The sequence below is a fragment of the Symphalangus syndactylus genome, chromosome 18, assembly GCF_028878055.3.
Source record: "Symphalangus syndactylus isolate Jambi chromosome 18, NHGRI_mSymSyn1-v2.1_pri, whole genome shotgun sequence".
In the NCBI taxonomy this organism is placed as follows: domain Eukaryota; kingdom Metazoa; phylum Chordata; class Mammalia; order Primates; family Hylobatidae; genus Symphalangus; species Symphalangus syndactylus.
This window is the reverse complement of record NC_072440.2, coordinates 38575950-38596495: the sequence shown is the minus strand read 5'-3', so window position 1 is coordinate 38596495 and position 20546 is coordinate 38575950. Positions and strand designations below refer to the sequence as shown.

The window sequence follows — 20546 nt, the reverse complement described above, 5'->3', positions numbered from 1 at the left end:
AGATGTGCTACACTGTGGGTAAATTCCTTAATGTGTACTAGACAGGGAATATAACCATCATTATAGCACTATTTCTTTGGGGAAAAAAAAGTGTTTTGGGTCCAAAATAGTTGGTTGACTTTAACTTTCTTACCTTAAGCTATTCCTAAGTTAGGAAGTCCTTATATGAGTGGTGATGTATTTTAAGCCACATACTTGGTGATTGATAGTTGGCAGGTACACAAAGAAAAATAGAGAAATATTTTTTCTTAATTTTCAAAAGTAGTAAACTGAGTCATTTTACCACATTGATTTTTTAAACTAGTATAAATTTTCAAGAATATAAATAAGTTTGTATCTATCTTTTCTCAATTTTCAGAATTGTAAGGCGTTTTCAGCATTACAAAGAGAAGGAGTATAAGCAATTTAGAAAAAGAACTTACTTTATTAATGATGGAATATGATATATTCTTGATCAGCTATTTAAGTTTAGATTTGGATTTATAATACAACTGCAATATACAAAGTCAGATTATCAGTCAACAGTGATTGCTCGCTCAGATGGTCTACTAAAAAGGAAACCAATTAACAGTGAGTAAACACAGAGCCACATTCATTCATTTAGCAAATATGTGTTAAGCACCTATTATGTGCTAGATGTTGTTGTAAGTACTGAATTGTGGGGGACAGAAAGGCATAAAGGTTAGGCAAAAACCTATTTTCATATAGCCAGCAAAATACATACACTTTTACCGTCTGCCCTAGCAATCCAAGTTCTAGTAGAAATCTACTAAAAATTATCTAGTGAAAATACGTAACTTGGCATAATTTATAGGGCTATTTGTAATAGTAGTAGTAAATATGTCATAGTAAAAGAGCAGAAACAACCCAAATATCTATTAGTAAGCCATGATATAGCTACACAATGGAGTCCTATGAGGCTAAAAAGGAGTGATGAAAATATCCTTCTACAGAATGTTCATGATATATTGTCAAGTAAAAAAAGTAAGATGAAAAACAGTTGATAGTACCTTTTATGTAAGGGTGGAGAAAGAGATGCACATGTATTTGCTTATTTTATAACGAAAAAATGGGAGGATAAACAGAAAATTAATAAAAATGACAGGTAGAGGGAGGGAACAGGGTAGAAGAGCAAGGATGGAAGCTAGACTTCTTTTATTATATCTGGTATAATTTTGCCTTTGGAACTATATAGATGTTTTACACAATTTCAAAATACATTAATCCTGCTGGGCGCGGTGGCTCACACCTGTAATCCCAGCACTTTGGGAGGCCAAGGCGGGCGGATCATGAGGTCAGGAGATCGAGACCATCCTGGCTAACAGTGAAACCCTGTCTCTACTAAAAATACAAAACAATTAGCCGGACGTGGTGGCACGTGCCTGTAGTCCCAGCTACTCAGGAGGCTGAGGCAGGAGAATGGCGTGAACCCAGGAGGCAGAGCTTGCAGTGAGCTGAGATTGCGCCAGCCTGGGTGACAGAGTGAGACTGTCTCAAAAAATAAAAACAAAAACTAAAAAAAATTACCCCCCCCAAATTTTTTTAAATCCCTGAAACAAATGAACCTATTTGTTTATCAAGTATATAGCATAATCACACAGGAAAAAATGATTTCACATGACTTTAAGACATTGTACATCAGTGAGTGTATTCATTTTTTATCCTTTTTAAAAATTTTAAAAAATGTTTGTCTTACTCTTCTTACTATCATTCCCAATTCAGTGAGTATATTCCAAGGACAAAAAGAAAGGAATACAAAGAAATCCTCAACTATATTTAATAATTTTGTTAGCAGTAATATTGGCATTTTTATTTTACACACATATTTAAAATAAATATATTAATATTATCAGGAACCAAAGCTTATAGCATAAAAGAAATTAAAAACCTACAATATTAAATTTGAATTGGAAATGTCATTATGAACTAATGACATATTTTTTCCGGAAAAAAAAAAAAAAAAAACGTATTTCCTACTTCGGTCCACTGGAAAGACCTAACAGCAATGACAGTCCAGTAGCAATTAACATCTCATCTCGGACTATGAACCTTTTACCATTTTCTACTCTAAGGAGCCAGGGCTCCGTAGAGAAATAGCTGATGTCAAGTCTTGGGCAGGAAATGTACAAGGAGAGTCTAGGACATCTTTTTACACCAGAGAGCAAAGAAACCAAGAAGATTATGTCAAAAGGATATAGGAGCCAACTGGAAGGGGCTCCCGCTGGCCAAAGATGGGTCAAGTTTGAGCATCAAAAATAGAAATCCTAATCAAAACAATGGATTGAAACATTCAAATATATAAATATGAGTTCATTATATTAAAACATATTAATTGATCATGTGTGATCTCTGGACCAGAAGCATCAGAATCACCTAGTAACTTGTTAGATGTGCACATCAGGGGCCCTATCCCCAGTTATTGAATCACAAGGTAGAGCCCATCAATCTGTGTTTTAATAAGCTTCCATGTGATTCTAAAGCATACTGAAGTTTGAGAACCACTGCTCTGGATGTAATTGCCAGTTTACATGAAATACAAGGGTAAAGAAACATGTTAGATGATACCACCAAGGCTGTAATTAGCCAGAATCACATGGGCAATGCTACAGAATTAATGACCTTCACTAATAAATCAGTAGGATTGGGGTGGGTTATGTATTTTTAGCTGCTGGCCTTCTCAAACTAAGTGGATATAGGAGCTTGAGGGGCTTACCATTTGAAATGCAGATTTTTACTTAGGCATCTTCCGCTGTCCCCATTTACAGTGTGGCACTTCAACCTAGCCCTCTTCTTGGTCCCTACATCTAAGCCTGTCTTTGTGTGTGTATGTGTGTGTGTATATATATATATATATATATATATACACACACATATATATATACACACATATATATACATATATATACACATATATACACATATATATACACATATATATACATATATACACATATATATACATATATACACATATATACATATATATACACATATATATATACATATATATATATACACATATATATGTATATATATATAGTGGATTGCTTTTTTTCTCACCAGTATCCCTGTTTGCAAACATTTAGGATTGTTCCTTTTCTACTCTGCTGAATTATTTGTTGTTCTATTTATTTCCATCTTTTTATGTTGTCATTTGCTATTTTAGATGACACTCTGTTTATCAAGAAAGGGCTTTGGGTTTTTCTAATCTTGGTATCTCTTTTATTTAAGGGGTAGGTTTTCAAAAGGAGTGGGGGAAATTTTGGGACTCTTGAACTGGAAAGTCTGTTTCCCAATTTGATTTGACCATACAACTTTTTGGCATGTCAAGCACCTTTTAATTTCCTGGAAAGCTAGTGTGATCTATGGAAGACTTATTTGGGAAGTGTTTCCTCTCCCTCCAGTACAATCTGCATCTGCCTCCATAACCTCCTTCAAACTTCTCTCTCAAGGTCACCAAATACCTCTTTAATGCTAAGTCCATTGGATATGTCTCAATTCTAACCCCACCTGCATTTCATAGAGTTAACTGCCTCCCGTCTTGAATTTCCTTCCCCTTGTGGCTTCTTTACCATCTTAGTTTTGTGTTCCCTTCAAACCAGGATCTGAGACAAGAATTTGGATACAAGTAACTTATTTGCAAGGCCATTTCTAAAAGCATTAGAGTTGAACAGTAAGAAAGGGAAAAAAGGAAAGTCACTAAAAGGTGCCTTAATAAGCTGGTTAAATGCTGTGGGCAAACTGGAGCTCAGTTTTGCCAGCAGCCCTCTGAGAGACTGTGGAACACATCACAGAGTTGTTCCATTGAAGAGCAAGGAAGCTGGGGTATTTATCCACCAATTTCTCACTAAGGCTCACTCCTGGGGAGTGTTAACTCCCTGGTATTTTCATCTTGCCCATTATATAAGGTGAATATGGTCCTCAGACCAAGAACTGCAGAAGTTTGAAGTAAGAAACAAGCTTCATCTAAATAAGCTATTTAGAAAGCTACAGAGTAAGCTGAGAGAATATGGGTGAGGCATCAATATTTGCTACTTTTACCAATGCCGTTTTTATTATCCCCTCACTTTCTAGACCATTCTTTCTCAACCCGTTGTTGTTTCATGTTTTTCCCTTACCTCTTAAATTTTGGTGGTCCACATGAAGGATCTGTTCTTGACCTTTGGCTCTTCTTCTTCTCTACCATTTCTCTGGACAATCTCATCCTGTCTTGGCTTCAGCCACTACATATACTTCCAGATTTCCAGCCCTGGCCTCTCTCTTGAGCTAGACCCATGGAGTCATTTATTCATTCAACAAATTATTTTTCAACACTTACATAATATGCTAAACGATGCTGGGAATGTTAACAGTGAACTATACATATTCCTGGCCCTTGGAGTTTATATTCTAGTCAAGCCATATAAACAAATACATAAATAATAAAGATTATGAAATATGATAAGCACTACAAAGTAAACTGGGTATTGTTCTTATGTCTGGTTGGAAAGATCACTTTACATAGATTAGCCAGGGAAGTTCTCTTTAAGTTATTGGTCTTCCCTGAAGTATGAGATTTAGCTAGCCATGTGAAGAACTGAAAGAAAAAGACTTTCCGGCAGAGAGCTAAAAGAGGCCAAGTGAAATGCAGTGTGTTTAAAGAACAAAGAAGCTAGTGAGGTTGAAGTATAATAACCAAGGCAGAAAATGACATGAAATGAGATTGGAGAGGTAGGCAGCAATTGGGTCATTTGGAGCCTTGTTAAAGTTGTATTCTTCAGAAGCAGACATTGAGATGGAAGGTATTTATTAGGCATCCTTATGAAAGGAAGAGGAAGAAAATAGGAGTGGACAGAGGACAAAGTCAAACTGTGATGTAGGCCCAACAAAGCTTCAGCCAATTTAGTAGGAAGCTCTGGAGCAAGTATTGCCCATCAGAGTCTTTGTACATCTGGTTGAAATGGCCGGGCCCTTATGGCCCTGCCTGCCTGCCTTGTTCGGTTACTGGATGTGGGCTGCTCTGGAAAACCACTAGAAAGGTGGCTACAAGCTGTGGCACATGCTAAAATTGTTGACAGCTGCAGACTGTCTGCTCACAGCATTCACTGCAGCTGGGAAGCAAGTCCTTCCTTGAAGAAGGGCTTATCCAAATATCTCCATCTTTGCCACAGGCAAGTTTGGATTTTGTTCCAAGGACCCATTTAAAGGGTTGTTAGTGAGAAGTGGCATGAAAGGTCACTCTGATTGCTATGTGGACATTAGATCATAGAGGACCAAGGAGACTTATTAGGAGGCAATAATAGTCCAAGCAAGAAATGCTATTGGCAATAGAGATAAAGAGAAATGCACAATTCAAGATAAATTTTGAAGGAAGAATTGGTAAAATTTAGTGCTAGGTAAATGTAGGAGGTAAAGAAAAATAGGAATCATTTTAGTAAATGTACACAGTTGCGTAAGGGAAGCTGATTTAGCTGCTGCTGGCTAAGGTGCTTCTTCCCACCATGAGGACATCCCAGTAACAGCCTCCTCCCCCCAAGATCGTGCCCACTGGTGTGCATTTGATATGTCACGGAGACTACTTTGAGAGTATAGTAATTAACTTTTAGGACTTCCGGTTAGCTGGAAGGCTCCTCTCTATGTTGATGAAGTAGGGTGTTGCCTTGGAACTTGCTTTTATCTTAGCAAGGGAGACCAGGCCCTGTTGAAACAAGGCAAACCTTCTAGGGGTCAGGGAAACACTGTAGTCAGGCAGCAGGATACCTGTATGCAAAGCCTGTGTGTGGCTTGCTGAGAACCGTGCGAAGAGTAATGAGTAGTAGAAGGAAAATATGGTGGAGGCAGAAACTTGTTTCAAGTGTAGTCTAATTGTATGGCCTTAAGTTAGCCCTCTGAGCCTAAGGCATCTTTGGACATATTTAATTTAACATGTTTGTTAGACATCCACCTCCACCCAGATAGTTGGCTATATTATTCTGGAGCTTGGGGAGCAGTCAGGCTTGAAATGAATTTGAGCTTCTTCAGCATATGTAGACAATATTTAAACTTGGGATAAGAAATGATTACTTTGAGAGAGAATACAGATATTCCTTAACTTACCATGAGGTTATATCCCAATAAACCCACTGTTAAATCAAAAATACATTTAATACACCTAACTTACTTACCAAATTCATAGCTTAGCCTAGTCGACCTTAAGCCTGCTCAGGACACTTACATTAGCCTGCAGTTGGGCAAAATCATCTGGTAACATAGTACACTGTAGAGTGTGGGTTATCTACCCTTGTCATCAAAGTGATGACGGGGAGCTGCTGCTCAATGCCACCACCTAGCATGATGAGAAAGTATTGTATGGCATATCACTAGCCTGGGAAGAGATCAGAATTCAGAATTTGAAAATACAGTTTCAACTGAAGGCATGTTGCTTTTGCACTATCATAAGTTGAATCATTGTAAGTCAGGGACCATCTGTATAGTAAAAAAGGGGGCTAGAATTGAGTCCTTGAAGCATTTCAGAAGTTCTGAAGTTTGGCCAGAAAGGAGCTAACAGTTTGATAAAAAGATATTTGGATACTTTACAGACAACTTAAATTTGGTATGTTTAAAGCAGAACTCTTTTTCTATGTTTCCTACCATGGTTAATGGCATTATCTGTTGACAGTGACAGGAGGCAGCCAAATGCCTAGGCTAATAGGGGCGGGTCCCTGATAAAACCCCACTTTCAAGCCAAAAACAGCCTGGAGGCTGAAAGACCAGGCTGCTGGTCCCAGATGAAACCTGCAACCCAGAGTGAGAACTTATGTTCCTGTTTGCCTGCTCTTTCCTGATTAATTCTTTTTGAATAATGCCTTTTAACAATTGAATGTTACCTTTTCCAATACTCCCTACAGCCTGTCCCTTTCCCATTCTGAGCCCATAAAAGGCTCCTGACTCAGCCATATTAGGGGTACTTTCCCACTTTTGGATAGGGGGACCACCGCTACATCCCCTCTCCACTGAAAGCTGTTTCATCACTCAAGAAAACTCCCTGCCTTGTTCACTCTTCGAATGTTAGCACATCCTCATTCTTAGGTGCGGGACGAGAACTCAGGAACCAGTGTGTAAGCCAGACTTGGCCCAAGTGGGCCGAGTAGGTGGGCTGTCTCCTGCAGCAGGTAGCGTGCAAACAAGGCCTGGGAGTAGCATCGCCAGCCAGAGTTCCTCAGCTTGCAAAGTGTCACTGTCATCACTGATTAGAAACAGGGATTGTCCTCATCTCCTTCACCTCTACATATTGGTGACTAAGACCTTTTTCCTATTGAATATCTTAACAATCTTTTTTTGTCTGTCTCAATACCATTGTCTTGGTTCCTGCCCTAATGATTTTCTTACTTGCATTTCTGCAGTGGCCTGCTATCCAATTTCTCTATTCCAGTCTTGCACCTCTCCAAGCTAATTTCTATAGTTGCCAGAGTCATCTTTTTTAAAATATGGGATAAACATATAAGTCTCCTGCTTATGGTTGCCAGATTTAGCAAACAAAAATACAGCACACCCAGTTAAATTTTAATTTCAGATGAACAAGGGATAATTTTACATGTATGTCCCATATAATTTTTAGGACATAAATACTAAATTATTTGATGTTTGTATGAAATTCAAATTTAACTGAGCATCCTGTATTTTATCTGGAAATCTTGCTCTTCCTTCAAAGCCCAAAATGTTTCACCATCACTTTCAGGGTGAAACCTAAATATCCTAACACTGCATTACAAGATTCAGCATGTTCTAACCCCTATATACCATATGAACCACTCAGTGTCCTGAATTTGCTTTGCTGCTTTACTCCTTCATACCTCTGATCACATGCTTACGTTTTCCTAGAATGCCCCTCTCTTCTTAGTTCTCTGGTTGATTCTGATTGATTGTTTAATACTGAAGTATCACCTTCTCTAACCCTCCAGTCCACACTCTGGATAATAATTGGGACACCAGGGCTGGGCGTGGTGGCTCACGCCTGTAATCCCAGCACTTTGGGAGGCCGAGGCGGGCAGATCACCTGAGATAGGAGTTGGAGACCAGGCTGACCAACATGGAGAAACCCCGTCTCTACTAAAAATACAAAATTAGCCAGGCGTGGTGGCGCATGCCTGTAATCCCAGCTACTCTGAAGGCTGAGGCAGGAGAATCACTTGAACCTGGGAGGTGGAGGTTAAAGTGAGCCAAGATCACGCCATTGCACTCTAGCCTGGGCAAAAACAGCGAAACTCCGTCTCAAAAAAAAATAATTAATTAATAATAATAATAGTAATAGGGACACTAGTTTTTGTCTGCATTCTCATAACATTCTTTGTTTTATATGATTGCAGAATTTATCATATTATAATTTAATTTTTTTTAAACCTGCCTGTCTTCCTTAGATTGTGAGTTCTTTGAGCACAGGGTAAAAGTTGTGTCTTTTAACTCAATCCTTGGCACTTAGTAGGCTCTCAGTTAATATATGCATGAACCAATCAGTTAGTGAATGGGAAAGTAGGAAAGGACCCATAAGCATTAGCCACATAATTGGCCATTGGAGCTCACCCAGCTCTTCCTTATGGTACCTCCTTTGACCATCCTCTTTGTTCCTCAAAGATGCTTCATAACAATAGGAACTAGGTTTTGATCTCTGTATCCCTAGGCCCTTAAATTGTAGGTGTTCAGTATATATTAAACGAATGAATGAATGAATGAATGAATGAATGAAAAACACATGAATGAATAAGTGTATCTTTCAGGGCCACAGCTCCTGTTGTCCCCTGCAACAAGTCCTAGAGGGTGCTGCCTCTGACCACATTTTTTATTCTCTAGGGCAGGCTCTATATAGCCTAAGTTGTAGCTTCTTTATGTCTTACTTCTTCTCATCCAACTCTTCTTCCCTCTCTCATCCTAGGCCAGAAGAATTCTTTTCCCCCGACAGCAGCTGGCACATAACAGCTCAGTGAATGTTAGCAATCATTCACAGATGGAGCCTTTTCTTTCCTCCAGGGCTCTTGCCTTTCTGCCATTTCTTTCTCTCTCTCTGAGGCCAAGCCTGGAAAGCCATGGGGACCTGACATGGCTTTTTCTCCCAAGGATTGTGGTCTTTCCTCTTCCCACACAAGGGAGTAAGGTTTTCTTTGTCTCCCACCAGAGTAGTTCAGTTAAATAGGACTAGCATTAAGTGACTCTAATTATTTTTTATTAATGTTTAACTGCTAAATTTCTTTTTCAATTAAATAATTGTCTTTATGCTCAGAGGCCCTTTTTGCATATATATGGAAGTTCATTTATTTTATTAAAGGAAATACCACCTGCAAAACTATTAATGACTTGAGCTCTGTGATTAGTTCATTTTAGTGACATTTTGAGATTTAATAATTAATCTGGCTCAGGTTCAAAGAAAGAAAACTTAATGCCAGAAATTCCTAGCCAGCAAAGAATATAAACAAACCATACAATTGTCCCCTCAAATAACAGGAATCATTGAGATAGCCTTCTTGCAATTTGAAATGTTTTGAAAAAATGCATGAGGAAGGTTCAAGAAAGCATGTCAAAACAACAAAACTCAGTGTACATTCTCATTATTGTAATTGATCAAAGGATGTTTGCAATAGATTTGAATGTGAATAAATTAAATGTGACATTGATTTGGCAGAGGCGTACTAGTGATTGGCAAGAACATGTAGCAGGGCAGCTTCTGCTAAAGCATAACTCACTTGCCTGTTGTTTTATTCTAATAGATTTCTTAGCAACCCAGTACTATCACACTAACCTAAGCCCTGTCACTTATTTACTCTTTGAGTTTCTACTCCCATCCAGGCAAGATTAAATTTATTTTTGATTACTGATCTAGCAGGTGTTCTCTTGAGCCTGAATACAGAATACCTTTTGGTGATCTATGCACCTCCCTCTTTTTTCTTCTTTCTTTGATAGATGAAAAAGGTGATCTAATAACTTATTTCATCCTGGCAGTTCAACTTGTAGAACTAGAAAATGTAGTTTAATTAAACAACTTGGCAATATACTCAAGCTGAGACATCACTATAGCATTTGCTAGGCTTGAATTGTTTCTCAGCATGTTACAAAATTAACACTGTAAAAGAATATTCAATTCTGAACGTTTTGAAACACCAAATTCCCATTATAATTTTATAATTATATTGAGGATTGGGGGCTGTGTGGTATATTCTGGGAGGCTACTTTCTGGGTGTGACCATCGTAAACAAATGTTACTGGTATGGGGTCCCAAAACATACTTCATGCCAAATTTCACTTATAATCTACATAAATCGTTTTGTAGTCTATGAAAAACATTTTAATTGACTCAAAGGCAATGTACTTATACTTTAAAATTTTTAATATTTATTAAAATAAAAATTATCCACTAGTATATATAGTTTAAATTATGGAAAGAAATTAGTAGAGCTGTCAAGGTCAAATTTATGTCTGGTAAGCAGTAAAAAATGTATGCATTGGGTATTTTTAGTAATTGAAATATTTTTATATCTTTATCTTATGTGTACTTTGAAAAGTATGTCTAGCTCCAGTAGATATTAAAGATATATGTACATTTAGCTTTTGTCACAAATGTACCGCTAATGTATAATTTTAAATTTTAACTTTTTATAAATCCAGTTTCTCATTTTTTATATGTAATATAACTTGAACTTTATAAATAAGCTATGGTTTTGCTCCCACAGAAGACTGAAAAAGAACCCAGTGACATGGGCATAAGACTAACTCCTGAGCCTTAACTTGCTCTTGAAAATAGTAAACTTTCTAACAATGAAGCACTGTTGAATTTATTTTAAACTATATTTAGATTTTGTCTTGGCGTGTGTTTTGAACTTCAGTTTGAACATAGTTATATATGATATACTTGGAATTCACAAGTACTTGAAGCTAAATGGAGACTATTTATAAATACTAAACTTTAGAGGAGCATGGAGCCAGAACATTAAAGATGAAATGGCATATTTGTGTATTTGTGTGTGTGTGTGTGTGTTCAACCTGCCTTTTTTCTACCTGGATTCATAACATTTTTAAAGCAAAGTTCTAATTCCCTAATAAAGGGCTGAGCATTAACTCTATTCCATTTCCATGTCTATCAATATAAAAATTATTCAAATACTTTTGAAGTCTATTATTATGGAATTTTATGCTTACCATGAATATTACACCATCAGCATCATATATATGTACATATAAAGTATTACTGAAACACTCCTTCATAGAAGAATTCTCCATTGACTAGGTTTGAGCCTTTTAAAGAGAAAAATTAGGCTAAGGGATTGAAATCTTGAATGATGGTTTGAAAACAGTTATTCATTTTTATTTATACACACATCACACACAACATAAAAAAATACTAGTGACATTTTACATATCTTAAATTAATAAAAATGGATAATTTATAATTTGTGTAATTTGTATTTACCTTTTCTTATTCATTAAGTATACGTATAATAACAGATAATATTCCTAAAAAATGTTTTGTATATATACTTAGATCTGCATCTAAATATTTGATTCCATTTAACAGTATAGACTGAGAAATGTTCACTCCCACACCTCTGGTCTGAGTGTGGCTCCAGAGAAGCAGAATAATGGATACCTGAGGTTGAAAACTCTTTGGGTAACCTTTGAACCTATTCAGATATCTCTCAGCCCTTCCCTTTCCCCAATACTCATCAAGTAATCTAAACTTATCTTCCAGTCATGATAACTTCATCAGAGAGCACTGGTCATCAGGTCTTAGCCTTCCCTCAGATATTAGAGTGCATTTCCAAAGCCCAGGTTTAAATAGCTTTAGTTTTCTTTCTCTCTCCCAACACATCATTGCAGAGACCTCTAGTATTTTTCTGCCATTTGTTTTACCTCCTCTTTATAATTCAAATATCCACTTATGTTATCTAATAACTTCCATAGCAGTAAGTGTATATTAAAGCTGAATTCCTTGCCTTTATGGAAAGTTAATGTATAGTAGGATTTTGCATGAGGGACTGTATGATTGGAGCAGAATAACTACTTATTATATCATGCCTAATGTCCGTGAGTGAGCTATAAGTCAGCATGTTAGTAGATTCCATATTTAAGCTTTGTTTTTTAAAAAAAACAAACTTTAAATCTCTTTTCTCATTACTACACATAGCAAGTTGCAGCATTGAATGCAACAATAATACAGCTACCAAAAGGGCTCTTAACCAGAGCTCTTAGCAAAGTAACAGCATTGGAAAGGACTTGAGCCACAACCTTTTGGGGGCTTAAGTTCACATCACCGAGTAAATGAATAGTACACTATAAATAACCATTAACTACATTACAAAAACAACGATGAGCTTGTTAAAGGCATTTAGATCTTTTCGCTTTTTCTCTTTTTTAATCTAATCCTTCACAAACAATGGTAATTTATATTAAATTTTGACCAGAAAAATATATAAATTCAAACATTAAATACATGCAAGTTGAGCAGCTCAAATTCGAAATCCAAATTGCTCCAAAATCCAAAACTTGTTGAGCACTATTAAGGCATTCAAAGGATTTGGGGATACTTAACTGGTAAGTAAAAAGCAAATATTCCAAGATCCAAAAAATTCCAAAATCCCAAACACTTCAGTTCCTAAGCATTCAGATAAGGGATACTTACCCTGTAATACTTTTCACAACTGATAATTTGTTTTCCCAATATTAAGGCTCCATAAACAACTCAAGCCTAAACTAATTTGCTCCAGCTGAACACCCCTGAAATGAGAGAGATTGTCACAGAACATTGGTCATTCATAACATATACATTTAAGGAAAGTTTTGACACACAGATTTTGATACAGCTCATGCCTTTTTTTAATTTGTCAGTATGGTTTCTTTCTCTTCTTCCCTGAGATTGGTGGAGAATGATATTCTTCAATATTTCACTCCAGGAGACTCTTTAAATGACCCTTTTAGAAGGGATTGACCTCATGCATGACTCTCAATTGTCAACTCCATGAGGTTCTGCTTCAGGTGGACAAGAAGGCCATTGTTGATACACTGCTCTAGATCCCTAGTCAGGGGAGCCAAGACAGTGGTGTAAAACATGGAAGCTATGGTGAGTGGAGACTTTTTGTTGATGGGAATAAGGAGGTAATGAGGCAGAGTGTTGTTAATTTGAGGGCTGCACGTGGTAACAACAGCCCTCTTGTCTCTCAGGCTGTGCGTCTCCTGAACCAGGTTCACAAAGCTTGAGAAGTTTGCTTGGCAGTGTAGTCATGACTGGCCTCAAAATCCATATTGGTATTCTCAATGGACAGTGTAACAATGCTTCTCGTGTGCTCAGGGAACTTAGATTTGGTGGACATAGAGTTTCAGGGTATCCAGCACCTAGCAGTGTCCAAAACTCTGGTGTTTTTCTCTGCAATGAAGTCCTTCATTCTGATCATTTCCAGTGCTATTCATTCTACAAGGTTTCCATCTTGTATCATTTTCCTTCAGTTGAAGTGTTTCCTTTAATTTTTCTTGTAGTAGATATTTACTTGTGACAAATTCAGCTTTTGTCTGAAAATGTTCTTATAATACCTTCATTTTTAAGATATTTTCACTGAATATAGGATTCTAAGTTGTTTCTGATGAGAACTCAGTGTTATTTCTTATTTTTGTCTTTTGTATAAGTGTCTTTTTTCCTGTGTCTAGTTTTAAGATTTTATCATTAGTATTTAGCAATTTGATTTGGATGTGCCTTGGTTTTATGATTATCCTGCTTGGGGTTGTTGAGCTTCTTAGATCTGTGACTTTATATTTAGTCATTATTTTCTCTTCTCCTTCCATGACCACGTGTATATCAGACTGCATAGTATTGTCCAATAGCTCACTGAGGCTCTGTTCATTTTTTAGCCCTTTTTTAAAACTCTCTCTTGCTTCAGTTTATCTATTTTCCATTGTCTTATATTCAGATTCACTGTTCTTCTACAGTATCTAACCTACCATTAAGCACTCAATTTTTTTATTTCGTAGGTTGTTTTTCACCTTGAAGTTATATTTGGTTCTTTATAATAGTTCCCATTTCTTTCCTCATGTTGATTTTTTTCTTTAACTCTTTAGACATTTTATAGTAATTGTGATAAAGTCCTTGTCTGTTGATTTCATCATTTCTGTCATGTCTAGGTCTACTTCTGTTGACTGGTTTTGGGTCATCCTTTCCTCTTCACCTATTGATTACATGATGAACATTGAAATATTACGTTTATTATCCCAGTTTTGTTGTCTTCCTTTAGAAAATACTGAGTTTTGTTCTGGAGGGCCATTAATTGACATGTGAACCAGCCCAAACTTTTGGAAGCTTTTTTTTTTTTTTTTTTTTTTTTTTTTGAGACAGAGTCTCACTCTGTTGCCCAGGCTGGAGTGCAGTGGTGTGATCTTGGCTCACTGCAGCTTTGACCTCCTGGGCTCAAGTGATCCTCCCACTTCAGCCTCCCGAGTAGCTGGGACCACAGCTGCATGCCACCAGGCCTGGCTAATTTTTTTTTTTTTTTTTTTTTTTTGTAGCAACAGGGTTTCACCATGTTGCCCAGGCTGGTCACAAACTCCTGGACTCAAGAAATCCACCTGCCTCAGCCTCCCAACGTGCTAGGATTACAGGCGTGAGCCACCATGTACGGCTAGAATCTTACTTTTAAGTTTTGTTAGGGTAGATCTAGAGCAGTGCAGTCCAATCCAAATTTTTGCAATGATGGAAATGTTTTATAACTGTACTTTCCCATATAGTGGCCATGAGTCATATTTGGCTATGAAATACTTGAAATGTGGCTAGTATAATTCAGTAACTGAATTTTTTATTTAATTTAAATGGTATGTGGCTAGTGCCTATTGTATTGTACAGCATAGGTCTCCAATAAGCTGTACTCTCATGCCAGTTTAGCCCTACACCTAAAGAGTGACCTTTCCGGGATCTTTACAATGTCTCAGGTGTTCAACGAGCTCTCCCTGGCTGATTAGAACTTGACTTTTTCCTAGTCCAGTGCAAGCTCCAGCAATTTTAAACCTATAGTTCCCCAGTATTCTTTAGTGAGAAGTCGTCCTTCCTGCTTTATGGAGTTTCACCCCACACATGGACAGCTTAATATTCAGCTCAACACTCAAGTGGATTACTATGCAGACTTCTAAAACTTACTCTGTGTATTCTGGTACTATGCCTAACATATCCCAGCATATTCCAGCTTTCTCAGGCTCCCTAAACAACCATCTCTTATCTCCCCATAAACCACCATCCTCTGGTTGGGTTCCCCCACCCTGTGTAGCAGCCAGTAATGTGTCTCCAGCCAGAAAGCTGGGATGATATAGGGCTTATCTAATTTGTTACTCATTGATGCCCTTCAGGGATCATACTACTGTGCTGCCTATTGTCCAGTATCTGAAAAATGTATTTTTGTCCAGTTTTCTAGTGATGTCATGGCAGGAGGACTAGCCTGGTACCAGTTATTCCATCTTTTGTCTGAAACTAGTAGATTACCTCTTACTTACTAACATCTCTACCCATTTCAAAGAGAGATGTGTACAAGTTTGGTATGTTTATTTTTTAATAGAATGAAATAAATCACTATTTTAAGATATATTTGTACCTTCTTCTGTTGTACTATCACTGCCCAGTAGCCAGTTCTTTCCCAACCTTTACAACAGCCCATTGAAGAAGACAACATTATCTCCATTTCACACAACACGAAAGTGAGACACAGGGAAGTTAAATAATATTCACAGAGTCACACAGCTGGTAAATGGTAAAACTGAGATTTGTATTCAGTGGTCTGGCTTCAGAGCCCAAATTCTATGCCACTATTGAGAAACATTCAGAGAATAACAATGTGAAGAGTATACATATGAGTAATTTGAGGTATAAATATTTATACTTGCATAGTCACATATAAACAAGATTCAATTTTTAAATCAATAATGTTTGGCTTACATTAGAATATGGAAAAATCTGTAATCTGCATAAACTTTTCAATCTTTAAGGGAACTCTAGAGGTTACTTAAGGGGAACAAAAGTAAGATACTTCCATTTGGTATTGTTTGTTTATTCATTTATTTTTTTTTTTTTTTGAGACAGAGTCTTGCTCTGTCGCCCGGGCTGGAGTGCAGTGGCATGATCTCGGCTCACTGCAACCTCCACCTCCCAGGTTCAAGCGATTCTCATGCCTCAGCCTCCAGAGTAGCTGGGATTACAGTACACCACCACACCTGGCTAATTTGTGTATTTTTAATAGAGACACGGTTTTGCCATGTTGGCCAGGCTGGTGTCGAACTCCTGACCTCAAGTGATCTGCCTGCTTTGACCTCCCAGAGTGCTGGGATTACAGTCGTGAGCCACCACACCGGCCCATTTGGCATTGTTTTATAAAAGCTTACTCACCTTGTAATACATAACTATCTTAGGACACATAATACTGTTATGAGTATAAGCCCCATTTTCAGATAAAGAAACTGAGACTAAAAAGTTAAGTAGCTTTCTTGGTGTCACACGGCTAGCAAATGGTAGATTTGGGATTGGAACCCTGTCTGAGTCAAAGAATTACCCATGTGGATTGTCATCACAGCGTTATTTTTTTTAATGAAGAAGTGAAATATTGGAAGCAACAGTAGAGGTAGTTGTTAAGTAAATCATGGTACAATACTAGTGACAAAATACCATTCGGCCATCTTTTTTTTTTAATGTTAAAGAAAAATATTTATTGGCAGCAAGATAAATAAGTAAAATGATGAATATTTGTTTTTAAAATACAAACATTTATGTGAAGAAAGACTCCCGTTCCTGCTTTATCCTTACGCAAACACTGAAACATACTGTTATTTGATAAACGTATGGAGATATAGGGTGATATTGTTCCAAGGAATTGGAAGGAAAAACACTTGCTTTTTGGTAGTTTGTATTTGAAAATAGACTTTCTTAAAAGTCTTTAAGGTCTACAATTCCTATCCTGTTTTCTCCACCTAACTACTTTCTTATCAATTCCAAATATTTTCATTGTTATTGTTTGGGGTTTTTTTTGTTTTGTTTTGTTTGAGATGGAGTCTTGCTCTGTCACCCAGGCTGGAGTGCTGTGGTACAATCTCAGCTCACTGCAACCTCCACCTCCCAGGTTCAAGTGATTCTCCTGCCTCTCAGCCTCCCGAGTAGCTGGGACTACAGGCATGCACCACAATGCGAAGCTAATTTTTATAGTTTTAGTAGAGACAGGGTTTTCCCATGTTGGCCAGGCTGGTGTTGAACTCCCGGCCTCAAGTGATCTGCCCACCTCGGCCTCCCAAAGTGCTAGGATTACAGGCATGAGCCACAGAACCTGGCCCTTCAATTCCAAATATTTACGAGACCATATTTCCTTTCATAAATGATTTATATTCTGTTTAATTTTGCCTGGTACCAGTTATGTTTTTGGTACCAGTTTTGTTTTTTCAGAAAAACAAAAGGAAATTCTTTTTTAGGAAAAATTATAGTCTCCATATTTTTCAACTCTGAAATCTTTAACCATCTTCATATGTAAAAATAATTAATATATTCAGATTGGCTTTTCATTTGCCTCAATAGCTATTATAAGAAAGTCTTAGAAGAGTAATGTTGAATAAAGAGAAATTATGTGAAGGCAGAAGAAACAAGAACAGATCTTTGCCCTCCATTTTCTTTTTATCAGAAAGCATATGCATGTACCAACTGTAAGACTGCAACTATAGAGGTGACATAAATAAAGTAGGCATAGGCACAGCTTCAGGTGACGTGACTGATCTATTATACAAAATCCAAGCAAGCTCCATACCAATTTCTGAATATCTCTTGCTACTTGAGGTCGGTTACTAGTGCAAGTTTAACCTGGTTCTGAACTTTTCATTCCACTCCAAAGAACGAATTTCCATTAAGACACAGGAACTTGAATTTTTGTCTACTTCCGCTATTTCCAATATGATATTGAGGAATTTCCTTTGAGATACATCGTCACCTTACATAAGAATTCTCGAGGGTATAGGAAAAAGAAAACCTGATTTCTCTACTCTTATTCTCATTTGTAGCAACTATTCAGAAGCTCGCTTACTGTGGTGATTAAGCTACTCATGGGGAATTGCTGTGTGTTGTAAAAATTACAAGAATATTTATAAATATTGTTCTTACCTGCACATATTTGCTTTGAGGGAGAAGTTTCTTTAGATGGGCCCTTCTTCACATCTAAAACTAAGTCTATAACACTAAAACCACAAAAACTTTTCCCCCTTTAAGTACAAACTATTATTTTAAATGTTACTTTAATATCAGAGCTTACCTTTTTAAAGGACTATACAATCAATATTACTTGAAATTCACTTGAGAAACAGAAAGGTGATATCATACATTTAGATATCCAGATGTTGCCCTTTAAGTGACATTTTTTAAAAGTTTTGAAATTTTAAGAATACTTGAGAGAACTTTTTTTTTGGTCAGTGTTGTCAGATATTAGTTACATTAACATTCTAATTTCACATTACAAATAACATATTCCTAAAAATCAGGTAATACAGGTAAGCAAAAAGAACATTAAAAAATTTCACACATTTAGAAATGCATTGTAAAAACAGAAGGAATGGACCAGGCATGGTGGCTCACGCCTGTAATTCCAGCACTTTGGGAGGCTGAGGTGGGCAGATCACCTGAGGTCAGGAGTTCGAGACCAGCCTGACCAACATGGAGAAACCCCGTTTCTACTAAAAATACAAAATTAGCTGGGTGTGGTGGCACATGCCTGTAATCCCAGCTACTCGGGAGGCTGAGGCAGGAGAATCACTTGAACCTGGAAGGTGGAGATTGCGGTGAGCCGAGGTTGCGGTAAGCCGAGATCACACCATTGTACTCCAGCCTGGGCAACAAGAGCGAAACTCCGTCTCAAAAAAAACAAAACAAAAACAACAACAACAACAACAAAACACAGAAGGAGTGAATAAAGACCAAAGATGTAATTACTGTATTGCATTTATTTTTAAGATACGTATCTTTTCAAATATTAATATCTCTGAAACTATGTGTGAAATTTGCCTTTCTTAATGCTATAGTGATGCTTCTTAAATGTGATGGTCTTTTATTCAAGGAAATACAGTAACAAAGGATTGATTGTAATTTTGGGTATAGATACTCCTAGATAGAATTCTGAGGAACAGAACTGCATTGTACAATCTGTTTGCACAGATTTGAGAAAGTATTTCCAATAGCAAAGAGCCTCTCTGCAATGGTGTCTAGGGCATGCCAAACCCTGATTCCATTCCTATCCTCCTCCTTTCCTGCCATACCACTCCAGAAGAGAAAGGGAAATATTAATAGATGAGGCTTGGTTCTGGTACTACAGAGGGTGACGTTAGCATTCACACATCTGAACAGCAAAGAAAAAAAAAGGGTAGTCAGAGCACTTCTTTCTCACCAGTGGAAAAGTACAGTCACTGAGTTTTAGGGCAGAAATCAGTGTTAAGCTTAGGAAATCTTTCATAGAGTGTCTCAGGCTCTTGTGTAATATTTCACATTTGTTCGTTTCATTTTTTGGATAGTAAATATTTCTACTATGGGGTGCTTCATGTCTATTATAGCATAAAATCAGGACAGAACTGTTTGTGTAACATTAGTATGTAATCATACAGCTTTTTCAAACATATACATATCTGTATATTATTTAAATGCAAAGTATGTATATGTTTATATGTATATAATATGTATTTTATTTTTATTGGCTTTTTATAAAAACTTTATAATTAGAAATTTAATAATTTCTTCCATTTATATATGCATGCAGGAAATACTAAACAATGAAAAATACAGAGAAGAAATCAAAATAAAAAGCCAAGATTTTTATGAAAAAGAAAAACTCCTTAGTAAAGAGACCAATGAGGAACTCTTGCCTCCACCAATTCAAACTCAAATTAAAGGCCATGCCTCTGCTCCATACTTCGGAAAGGAAGAACCCTCAGTGGCTCCCAGCAGCACTGGTAAAACCTTTCAGCCAGGATCCTGGATGCCACAAGATGGCAAGAGCCACAATCAATGAATGCATTATGGTCAAATCTTTTCATGTACATGGATGTGACTATTTTAACAAATAAAAGAAGTCAAAAGTTAATTACCTTGTATTTTCTGAATGTACAGTAGTTTCCTATTCCATTAATCTTGAGTTCATTTTTAGTATGCACAAGAAATGTGAGATTATGTACTATAGAAACCTAACTTCTTTTAGACTTAAATCCTTCATTTGACTTAGTCATTATTCATGAATTTGCTTATATTTGTTTTTCCCTCTTTGGATTACTCCCTTGAGAAGGATCCTGTAGCTGTGAATGCTTAGTATATTTTGGATCTTTATGATCATTTGGGAACCACTCGTAGATATAATTGGGTACAAATAATGAGGGTAAAATAGTGAGCTCTCCCAACTGATCAAATATAGGAGAAAAAAGAATGAAGATTCTTATTTCTGGAGAGTGACCTGTAAGATTCTAAAAGACTAATCAAAAATGTGAACTTGGATAAAACATGTAGAGGCAAAGAAAACTTAGTTGATAAGTGAAAAAAAACCACTAAGACCTTGATGAGAGCATGGGAC

At 36.9% G+C, this 20546-nt stretch overlaps 1 protein-coding gene across 1 annotated transcript in view; it reads left to right on the top strand.

The window, feature by feature from the left end:
- The window catches only part of NDUFAF2 (NADH:ubiquinone oxidoreductase complex assembly factor 2), a 217545-nt gene extending 197479 nt beyond the window's left edge, over positions 1-20066 (top strand). Inside the window, exon 4 of the mRNA XM_055252135.2 lies at positions 19743-20066. Within this exon, the coding sequence (XP_055108110.2) occupies positions 19743-19994 (252 nt within the window). The 3' untranslated portion in view covers positions 19995-20066. The remainder of the gene's footprint in view (positions 1-19742) is intronic.
- The last annotated feature ends 480 nt before the right edge of the window (positions 20067-20546 follow it).